The following is an 11,820-nucleotide window of genomic DNA, read 5'->3' on the forward strand; positions in this document are numbered from 1 at the left end:
TAAGATCTGACTTTTGTGTAGTAACAGGGCTACAAGGATTTCTTCCTGTCTAACCCGATTCTCCTCCATATGAGCCAACTTGGGATCTTGATCTTTGTACATGTAGCATTTCATCTTCTGCTCCAGGGCTTGCATCTTCTTCCTCACTTCTTTGAAAGAGTCTTCAATTTACATACAAATGTCATGGATTAGAGGATGCACTATATCTTTATGAGTGAGTACCTTGAAAGAGCATGTTGATACGGCTTATCCATGCATTCCCTAATTTGCCTACTCATCTCGTTCCTATACTGCCTCCTAGTACTAGTGATAAAGCTACTAAAGAACTATAGACATACTACAGTGGAAGCCGCCAAAGCAATAAACACTTATTATTAGTCTTGAAGTTCAAACGTTCTTACTATGAGTCGTTGAAGTTTGGAGTAGAAAGAGAACTTACTATTGATCCCGTGGTTGTGACGACACAAATCTCTCCATGTAATCAGGGAATCCACCCACACTACACTTGGAATCTGGAAGAGACTTAAACACTTCCTGGAGGCTTGGGATAAGCCAAGCAACTCCGATCTTGTGCAAAGGTTGCCAACGACTTCCAACACAAACCATAATGACCTCATGTACAGCGTCGCCAGGCAAGACGATATGTCCGAGCAGTAGGAGATGCACGCGGAAGTGGGTGAGGTGGGTTTCAAGATTATGGCCATTAAGGCGCACAACGCTCTGATGGGTGAGGATGTTAAACTCGGCCGGTTGACCTGCACCAACGAAGGCCACTCTGTGGAGTAGGCAGGCAACAGCAGAAAAGTAGGCGTTGAATGTGTAGGTAGCTCGCACCATATTGCAGGAGGAGTTTTGAACGGATTCCTGTATAGAAAAAATCACTAGATAGAAATAAACATATGTAGAAAAAGTGCAAACTAGGAAAAATAAAACATTTACTCGGGTGAGATCGTCGAAGACTCGGAGATGGAAGACGTTGCCATCCTGTTCATCTCGAACGAAGCGACAGTTCCATAGCACCTTCACCTCAGACAGCCCAAGCGTTCCATCCTCCTGCACACTCTCCACCCTCAAGCGCCCTACAAAGTACCTCATCACATAGCCCTGCTCCGCCACCGCCCTCTCGCTTCCCCACTCCACATCCTCCTGGAGTTTAAGAAATCGCTTCAGCCGACGCCTCTCGCGCCAAGCTAGCTGCCGGTGCTCCTCGTGTCCGGCTAGAGCTATCTGCTCGCCTGTGAGATGAAAGCCCTGCTTCAGAGACGGAGCCCATGACATACCCTCCGCAGAGCTGCCCACGAACTGCGCTATGCATAGTTTCATCAGCGTCGTCTCGTTTCCGCTTCTGATGAGCTGTTGCGCCATGTCCAGCAGCTGCGCCTCCAGGCTCTTTCCTGCCCTCAATTGCACCACTCTCTCCATTCCTAATAGGCCTAGAATCGACAAGATCCTATCTTCTTCCCGTGTACAGTCTCGCCTTGCTACCTCCATGACTACTTGTACCGGCTCACATACGCACATTCCAGTTTCTAGTGCAGTAATAGTGTTCTCCTCCTGCCCACCGGTAGATTTTCTTCTCAGCTGCTCCATTATCGTCTTTAACCTCAAGAGTTTCCATTCCTCGTCCTCCGTGTTATCCATTTCAGGAGAATCTGCTGGTTCGCTTCTCGGAGACATGACCTGTCTCTGCTGCTCAAGAGCCATAGTCATAAACTCCACAATGCATTCCCTCTCTATAAAATAGAGATCTGAGTTTATCATTCGGGTCCCGGGCGGTGGGAACTCATCTGATTCAGCTAGCAGATGCAAAGTCCTCTTTGGCAGCTGCAGGAGCAGTACTTGCAGCTGGTCTTTGCTGGGTTTGCGGATGAGGGGATACCCCCTGCATCGTGAGCAGGCGGAGCTGGTGCTTGCGCAGATAATCTCGACCCGCTCTCCCATCTCGTAGGGATCCGAATTGGGGGACAGAACAGGCAAGCGTGCGCTCAGCACACACTTGCAGGGCCCGTGTACCCCTTCCTGGAGCACATCAGTAATGAGTGAGTTAATGGTTTTCTTGAGGAGCTGAGAAAGGTGGAAGATGAAGATGAGTCTGGGAGGGAGAAGCGACTCTTGAAGCGTCCATACTCTGCTGAACCAGCGCGGCAGCAGCAGCACCTTCTCGTTGACATCGCCTCCACGCCCACCCTTGCCTGGCATTTCCCTGCTCTTCCAGGGCTGATACCCCTCGCCAAACCCATGCGCGCAGACATAGCAGCCAGCGCTCTTGGCGTAATAGATGCCCATATTGCGGAGCTCTTGGCTTTTCTCTCCCGTCTCTCTTGCCTGGTTTATGCACAGAGCATCCAGCCACACGTACCTCACACCGTCTGCCTTCAGCAAAAGCAAGAACTCTATGAAAGGACCATAGCAGTGGTGGCTGCTGAAATCCTCCCTTCGAAACAGATCCTCATAGTTCTCGCTGATGTGTTCTTCGTTGCCAGGCGATGCAGATGGCAATAACATTTTGCCAATCGTGTTGGACCACGACTGCACACCTTTACTCCATGTATGCGATATGGTGTGAAAGTCCCAGCTTGTGGGCTTGTGGAAGATGATGCTCCCACTAGAGCTGCCAGTAGTCTGCTCCACGTCAATAACTCGAATAGGGTAAACCACCGACATGGACTCTGCCCCTTATCGATCGTATGCTCACACAGAGAGGGGAAATGATCGATATCGGGCTGCTTGAATACGTGGCACCCGCTATCAAGTTGCCACACGGAGAGAGAGAGACTGATTAGAAAGGACTCGGTCGTGAGAGGTATTCAAAAGGCTTCAGCGTTCTTCTTCCTGCTGTGCATTGGTTCAACTTCAATGATGTGGACGCAGCGACGATCATTTGTGCCTTTTGCGCACTCAGCTTTTAGTTGACGTGCCGTGATTGATGTACAGCGCCATGAATTTTCTGTGATAGAAATTTGCAAATTTGGAACGAGGGCTCATTTTGAAGGGTCACCCGAAACTTTTATCAATGGTAAAATCAATCATGCCTTTAAAAGGAATTTCACCGACAGGCTTTTTCTGGGGTGCCCTTAAGGGTAAAATGCCTCCCCAAGGGCACCGAAGGCCCTAAAAATGAGCCTCGCGGTGTGACCTTAATTAAATTTCTTTTTCCCTATAGCACTAGGTGTTCATGAAAAGACGAGTCTTTAGTGTAATCTCCATTGGTTAAAATTTCAAAATCTAAGCTAGAAAGCTTCACTCTCATATCGGCAAATATATACACACTTTAGTGTAAAAATCTAATTTAGCTAAAATAAATTGGGAGATTTACAACCATGTCTGTTCTTCCACTTGATGGAAAAAATATTTTTGTGAGGACTAGGCTAGAAGGTCTATATACTCAAAATTGAAGCCCTACTTTGTGAAGTCCCGAACGGTCCTATGGTCTTCAATTGTGCAACTTAATTTTCACAAGCAAACTAATTCACAAGTGTGAAACACACTTTTAACACGCAAACTTCACATACAATATGTTGCATATATCTTCAATGAAGCTATGTGCCATGATTTGATGAAAAACTTTTTGCAAACCCTTAGATCTAAAGGGAACCATTGAATTTAGCCCTTATAAATTCCTATTAATCTATCCGTCTTAGCATTGATTCTTCTTATATAGTTAAGATCCATGTATATGTATGCTTTTAGCCATGTATGCCATGGTCTAAGGCATGATCATAGACAAAAACACTATTGCATATAAAGTGGGTAACATTGCGCACAAACGAGAACTAAATGGAATATTCCTTTTGGAAAGCAAAATTTTAAGACTTTTTAAGTCAATCTAAAAAATAGTGTTGCATAGTATCGTCGTGAAAAAAATAGTGCTAAAAAAAGAGGCCTAAATTTGAACGTTATTTTCATAGCAATTTTGAAAATGAACAATATTTATGTAGTTTTAAAAAGTGAGGCAGTTTTCTTTTACAATGATGTTAAGAAAAATCCAACATTTTTTACATAGCTACAATATGAGAAAATATACATGCATTTCTAATGTTAATATGCAAAAAATAGTGTAAGCATCGATGATGGTTGTGATTCAATGATGATTCTGATTGATAATTGAACATTGTCATATTGGTGGATCATCAAAGGAAAATAATGCAACGGAATCAATGGAACTTAATGGTCATCTATTACAATTGTTCAGTGAGATTATAGGCCGACTTGCCTTGAGGCTATTAATAGCCATTTACTAGATCATTAGAAAGGCTAGCTGTAGTTAGTGTCAAATTATATTTGATGATATTACTTGCTCTATGAACCAAGATCTACATTTTCTTCTTTGGACAGTGATTCTTGAATAATACCAATGGGGCATCATTTCCTCCCATAAATGACATTTTTCTTTATTTTATTAAGTAATATCTTCCAAGAAGGTTTTATTAGATAACGATTGCAAGGCAATGATACAACATGAATTGGGTAGCCTACTGTGATATCAATCTTGTTGCTGCTTCAGCTCCATGTATTCTTTTGGAGGTGTCGTCCTTTCATCGCTGCTTGGCGCTGCTTGCAATTGACCCAACTCAAGCTTTGTAATTTGAACTCTGGTTTGTTTCTGGATATGTATCTTTGGCTTCAAGATTGTCCTATTTGTCTCAAATTGCATGTCAATTGCTGCTAACATAGAAGAATCCACCCATCTCACCCATAGCTATGGATTCTACGACAAATTGCTCTTCTGCGAACCCGATGAGGCTTCCTTGCATCGTACTCCCTGCTTGTTCTTGAAATCTAATCAGTACTTTGTCCCTTCCCTGTACCTCTATCTTCCTCAATTTAGAGAGGAGCTAGATCGGCTTTTCCCACAACGTGAGGCTGTCTTCCATCATATTGGGTGTTACTTGTTCTACCCTACCAACTCCGTCTAGAGCTCTATCATGCCTATCTAGTGAAGGTGTCACAGAGGGTCAGCATTCAGATCTGCACCTTTGTATCGAACCCGGCAGAGCTGTCTTCATATGTCACACAACAGATACTGACTTGCGCTGTTGAGAACACAGTGCTTCTGAAACCCCTCGTCTGATGCCAATAAGCCTAGCCCTTTGCCCAGATTTTGGAAGTATTCGTTGTCAAATATCTTGGGCATCATCATGTCGTTGAATGCCACCACCATCAGGTCCAAATTCTGGTTTGAACACGCTTGCCTTAAGTCCATCGCGTATCGTAAATCCTCTTCATGAATTGGTTGCAGTGCGAGAAGTCGATCGTATGCATCATCATCTCCAGCTCTGGCACCCTTTACGAGTACTCAAGCTTAAGGTATGCAGTCTTTCACACTAACACGATACCCAATCAGTGCAATTACTACTACCCGATCTACCAATCCCTTCCTTATAGTTGAATTTTGTGCAAAGACCCTTCGGATCCAATGCCTACCTCAACTTTGTTGTCCACCCCAGTTGCTTGATGTTCCAATTTGAGGTTTATACGTTGAATGGGAGAACGTCGCTTAACAATGTAGCTAAGCTAGTTTGCTAGGTTCGTCCAATTTCCAGATTGTCTAACTTGTTTCCTTTAAGCAAGAAGCATGAAGTCAATTATGGGGAGCTGTTCACAAGCTGCTTGCAGCACTCATGCCTTGGCCAGTAATAACAAACCTGTGAATCTTGGTTGCTTTGATTTTGATGTTTTAGACTGTTTTTAAACATGGCAGACATAAAGTTCATACAGAATGCTCTCGATGTATAATAATTTCCCAAGGAAACCTACATGATTGTGCTTATCAGAGTTCGTTGCATCTTCGCACAATTAACAGGTATAATGGGTCTTCGTTCCAAAATCAATGGAAGCCACGGCTAACGAACAATTCGCAAGTATAATGGGTCTTCTAAAACAACGACCAAAATTCGAAGGCCGCCGAACCCTCCTCTAATTTATCGTCGGCCTCCATGATTTCATGGAACCCGCCCTACTATATATTCCTTTCCTTCCCCACAAAGTCTTGCAGCTTGCAACTCCATCCTTGATATCCAACAACAAGCGTCTCTTTTTGTGTATGAGGGAGGGATATCTAGGGAGAGAGATATATATATATATATATACTGTGTGTGATTTTCCCTCTGTTTGTGTTTGAGAATTATCAGAGAGAGAGAGAGAGGACTATAAATGATAGAAAATGTGCTATAGTTCTTTCTTCTACACATTAAGCACCCTCTGGTGACGATTGTCCAATACGCAGCTGGTGACGATGGTGGAAATTTCGTGCATGGGCAGATGATCACGCATCGCTTGTTGAAAGGATCATGGCAGCTCCAACAACAAAAGCAGTTGGAGGAAGAAAGGGCCTCATGGCCTCGTATGTCCAGCGAGGTGCATGTGGTCGGCAGCCAAAAAAAAAACGACCAAAATTCGAGATTAGCGAAGAATTCAAACAATCCCAGCAAAGAATTACCGACGGAATTGATCACCAGCATACAGCAGTAGCAACAACAACACAATTCGCCCATGATTATCAGTGAGGATGCAGTTTCTGCAGATAGCTTTTGCGATAGCAAGAGAATTTTCATGTATGATTTGCTTGCCAGGTGCCATCACCATTTCAACTTCATCCCTCTCTCTCAACAAGGAAAAAATGGGCTTGTGGAGGGTAATGCTTATCTTTGCGGATACGCAACGGGTCGCAATTGTTCAGGGCAATCTCCATCCCTGCCATTCCGCAAAAGGTTCAAACAGCATTATTCACGAATCTAGTTTCGAATGAATGCTGATTGTTTGGCGCGACTTAGAAGGAATCTTTAATTCCTAAGGTTGGACGGATTTTATTGACGTGCAGGGGTTAAATGTGGATCAAGGCAAACCAGGGCAATCCTGATAGCAGCAATCGTGACACCATTGTTGATAGTTTCCGTCGTACCGGTATTCATCTTCATCTGGTTCAAGAAGCGGGCTTGCACCGAGTTTAATCGTGAGTGCCGATCAAAATTGGCAAGATTGGTTCGCGACGGATCCATACATGTTGGAGGTGATTTTTCATGCGAGAATGCAACACTATAGGTGCCGGACGCTTGATTCTGGGCGAGCAGATGCGTTCTTCATACCTTATTACAGTGGCTTGGATGCGCTCCATTTTCTTGTCACAGCTGAAATCTGCGGAAGTAAGGTCACTTACCCGAAAGAATCATGGTCGTCAGATTCATCCACATTCATGGTCAGCTGTGGAAGATTTTGAGGAACTTGTGATGCAAAAAGGGAGATGAGATCGGATTAGTGTGAAGCAGGGCAGTAATCCGATCCTGGGGATCGGATTAGTGTGCTGTTTGCATTAATATTGGATTACCACTAATCCAATATTAATGCAAACAGCGCTGTTTCATTAATATTGGATTAGTGGTAATCCAATATTAATGCAAACAGCACACTAATCCGATCCTCGGGATCGGATTAGTGCCCTGCTTCACACTAATCCGATTGCATTAATATTGGATTAGTGGTAATCCAATATTAATGCAAACAGCACACTAATCCGATCCCAGGGATCGGATTAGTGCCCTACTTCACACTAATCCATAATGCTTATGATCTCTTCTTGCATCACCATTGTGTCAAGGCTTCTGGGATGTATATACTATGCCACTAACTATGCACGGCCAAGCCCAACAACTTACCACCTGGTGTGAACGGCATGGCTCTTGTTGGCACCGTGGTCGGCTAGATCTTCTTCGGCTGGATGGGAGACAAACTCGGCGGGAAGAAAGTTTATGGCATCACGTTGCTGATCATGATTCTATCGTCTATCGGCAGCGGATTGTCATTCGGACACAGACGCCAAGCGGTGATGGTGAGCCTATGCTTCTTCACATTCGTTGGACCGGATTGAAGCAGAGCACTAATCCGATCCCCAGGATCGGATTACTATGTTGTTTGCATTAATTTCGGATTACCACTAATCCAATATTAGTGCAAAAATCACACTAAGTTGATCCTTGGGATTGGACTAGTGTGCAACATGCTACTAATTCAATCCATTGGGTCGGATTACTGTGCTTTTGGGACTAATCCAATATTAGTCCAAAAAATTGTTGCAACATACTTTTGATAACAAGCTGTTTGTGGATTGGCATTGTTGTATGTCTTCGAATCTCCAAAGTTGAGCCGATGATTTAGCCCACAAAGCCATATATCCACAATGAGGAGGCTTGTGCGAGCAACAATTAAAGGCTCAATAAGAGAGAGCCTTTATTCAAGAATACGTAGTTCAAAGTAAGAATGATTTTTTGCGTCACTTCTACTTGTGTAGAGTTGCATCTAAATTTAAACCAATGAAAAGTTATCATATGAATGATATGGAATATTATCCCAATGAATTTTTTCAAAGAATGGCATGTAAAAATGAAATTTTGAAAATGTATTATCTTCTTATCTCTTTATATTTTTAAATTCAAGCATAATTTAGAATTTTTACTATTAAAAAATAGCATTTCAGCAAAATTCAAAATATTTATGTGTTTTTGAACAACAACATTACAAAATCTAGCCTTACTTGGACATGTTAGTAAAATCCTAGGCATTTTTAAGGGAATCTTGAAACGGGTAACCTACAATAGTTCTCACTTAATATGCAATAGTGTTCAAAGTATTCATTTTTTAATCTAATTTTTCTAGTGTTAGGGACATATGTCCCCTTACATGTTCTCATGTCTTTATTTTAGCTAGTTGTGTGTGTCTATGTGTATCTTCCTTACTAGGCTTTAGAGTGAAGACAAAGCTCTCTCTTTTTTTTACAAGGAACACAGGTCTGTATTGTTGACTACAAAAAACCCCCAAAGATGCTTGAATAAGTCTGTCTTTGGGCAGTACAACTAGGCATAACTGCAAAAGCAGTCAAAGCCAACAATTGTTACAACTAAAGCACAAGGCCTCTAAAAGCTGGAAGAAACCAAGGAAACTATGGCAACTAAACTACCAAGTCCAATACAACTTGTAGTAAGATGGGCCAAAGGCCTTTACAACTTAAAAAAACCAGGGAAAAAAACCTCTTCTAAAAAGAGTAAAAAATGCCCTGGGACCTAAGAAAAAGAGAGATCTCCAAGCAGTAGCATCTGGAGGATAGGCACCCTACATCGATAGTCGAGGAGCATTAGTAGTGGAAGAGAAGCTGGCCTATGAACAAGATTAAAGCTCATAATCAGCAAGCTGACTACACATGAAGATACTAGATCGGACCACTACGTGACTTGTCTCCTATTCTACAGGTAGATGTAGAAGGGGAGGGGAGGTCTCTCTCTCTCTCTCTCTCTCTCTCTCACACACACACACACACACACATTATTTCTTTCCTTTATGTAAGAAGATTGGATAACAAATTAAATTTAAAAAGTTAAATGCATTCCTATGCTAAAAGACTTGTATGCATTTTTATAATCTCTCTTTTTTTCAATGAAAAATAATTATTTTAAAAACTCAAACCAAACTATGATTGCTCTAAATATTTGTAAGATATGTTTAATAAACTATATTCCTTTCAATATTTAAATATTGTTTTGGGTATTGCCCAAAACCCCTCTATCTCTCTCTTCTCTCTCTTGGTAGCCCATGGTGAGAATTTTTTCCATCTTGCTTTTCAACCTTAGTGTTACCATATTAAACAATTAAATACCTAATGTGCTCTCTCTCTCTCTCTCTCTCTCTCTCTCTCTCTCTCTCTCTTCCCCTAGTTTTAAAAATTTCTCTCTAATTATAACCTTTTGATCTCTTTCTACGTCCACACATTCAATTAGGTTTCAAAAAGACAACACTAAGTGTGCCTAGAAGGGTTAAATATGGTTACATCAAGCGATCTGCTCTTACTCAAATAATACACACAATAATGCATCAAAGAAATGTACTTTTTTTGGTATGGTGCTTCTTAGGAGATGGGATATTGGTTGTGGGATCCCGGAACCAGAAAGATCGTCTGCAACAATGACCATACTTAAATGAAGAGAAGATGCATAAGAGCCCTTCACCTAATGTGGAAATAAGGTTATCATTCAAGAGGATGGACATGTGCATGAGGGGGCTAATGCACACCATGGACAATAAGCACCTATTGTTGAAGAACAAAATTAGCCCATGGTTGATGGTGATGGAGTGGAACAAATCGATTATTCAGGCTCAACCAATTTTGAGGATGTCTACAAGGATTTCTAGACCTCTTGATTGTTATGTTCCATCTCAAGATTATGTCATGTTGACAGAATGCAAGGGGCCATCCTACTATGAAGAAGCTATGTTAAGAGATGAAAAGCTTAAGTGGGAGCGAGCTATGCAATTGGAAATGGATCATTAGAAGAACTCGGAGCTCATTTTGGGGCCCTGTAAGAAATTCACTATTTTCTTATTTATCTAGCTCTTAAACTACATAAAATAGTCACAATAGGTCCAGAACCGTCAGTTTAAGGCAATAAATATACTGTTGCTCACAAGTAACGAGGTCTTATCATTAAAAGCTTCGACAAAATACCTTTTTCATAGGTTTGGCTCACACGTGTGAACGATTCTTCTGTCAGTATTACATAACTAATCTCTTTCATTTTGAATTTAAAAATATTTAGCGCCTTCTTTAACTCTCAAACAAAACAATATATAGTAAGAAAGAATACAGGGCATTGTTGCGAAACATGGCAGAAGGAGAAACTAGCAAGAAACGACTCCATCATTTCCATGTCGACTTGGAACAACACTATGCACCAATATTGAAGCGCCAAAAGAGTATGCACCAAAGCATTGAGCAAAGAGACATGATGCGGAAAGGAGGTTTGCAGCATATAGACTTGTGGTGTGATGAAAGCATCTACCCAACATGCGTAATTGGAAATTCAACACCTCCATTCTCTAATCCGACAACTCTATTGAAGTTTGTAGGCGATGGAATAAATGGATTGTATGGATACGTATCAGCTCAATGCAATAATGCAAATATGTACAAGAGTTTATATCTACAAGAGGAGGCAATCAGAAGGCAAGACAAGATAGAGTGTGTGGCATTGAAGCAACTTCTGGAAAGTGAGAAAGAAGAGCATAAAAAGACAAAGGCGATGCTACTGAAAGCGAGGAGAAAAAGCACTGTTTTAGGAGAGAGAATACGGAAGAGAAAAATCCGCAACATTGCATAGTTGAAGGCTGGCTCTGGAGGATGTAAGCGCAGAATTCAAAAAGCAAGGTATTGCGATATCTTATTGTTAACTTCCATTATTGAGCATCTACCAATGTAAGTATTTGCATGATTATTTCTTTATTGTATCCAAACTGTTTACATGAAAGAGGAAGCTCCAAAGTTTATGACTTCATAGATAAATATATCCATACTGTAACCAAAGAATTTTAATGTAAATCAATGAGCTTTTAGATGTGAGTTAAAAGCGTTCCATTGTAGAGCAGTTATATATATTTAAAAATGAAAAATTGTAGATGTGTTTCTTTCTTATTGCAGGGAAATTTTAAGGCTTGGTGAAGTAAATGAAAATTCCAATCTTGTTCCAGTGAAGCAAATAAAAGGTTTAGTCTCTGAAGTTGTTGTAAAGAGCTTGATAGATGAAAAAAAGTTCAAAAAGGTGAAACGTGATACTGTCGAAAAGTTTATATCAGAAAGTAGAGTTGATGTTGAGAAGATTCAAGAGGCCCTTGATACGAGTGGGGTGAGCAGAAAAGGATATGCTTCAATCTTTAACATCGTTTCTTCTACTCTCAAAGATAAACGGATAAAACGTGTATTGTTACCCACCCCAGCAGCAGTGTGGCGGCAAAGAGGTCTTCTAAATCAGGAAATAGATGACTTCATTGGACAATATTTAC

General features: G+C 41.4%; 1 protein-coding gene across 1 annotated transcript; it reads right to left on the minus strand.

The window, feature by feature from the left end:
• Positions 1–438: 438 nt before the first annotated feature.
• Positions 439–2,664, minus strand: LOC147879114 (uncharacterized). The gene is made up of 2 exons (XM_087372311.1): positions 939–2,664; positions 439–842 (listed from the first exon to the last, which is right to left on the minus strand). The coding sequence occupies exons 1-2, from the start codon at positions 2,662–2,664 to the stop codon at positions 439–441; spliced, it is 2,130 nt and encodes a 709-aa protein (XP_087228437.1).
• Between the last annotated feature and the right edge of the window lie 9,156 nt (positions 2,665–11,820).

Source organism: Dipteris shenzhenensis, unplaced genomic scaffold (assembly GCF_047967505.1).
Source record: "Dipteris shenzhenensis isolate YYH24624 ecotype China unplaced genomic scaffold, Dip_SZ_1.0 scaf0090, whole genome shotgun sequence".
NCBI lineage: Eukaryota > Viridiplantae > Streptophyta > Polypodiopsida > Gleicheniales > Dipteridaceae > Dipteris > Dipteris shenzhenensis.

Bases quoted from the DNA above. Each gene is read 5' to 3' on its own strand.
- LOC147879114 (XM_087372311.1), bottom strand. From the start codon at position 2,664: ATGTCGGTGGTTTACCCTATTCGAGTTATTGACGTGGAGCAGACTACT. The intron at 843-938 runs TAAATGTTTTAT...AAAACTCCTCCT, and splicing joins CTTCGACGATCTCACCCGAG to GCAATATGGTGCGAGCTACC.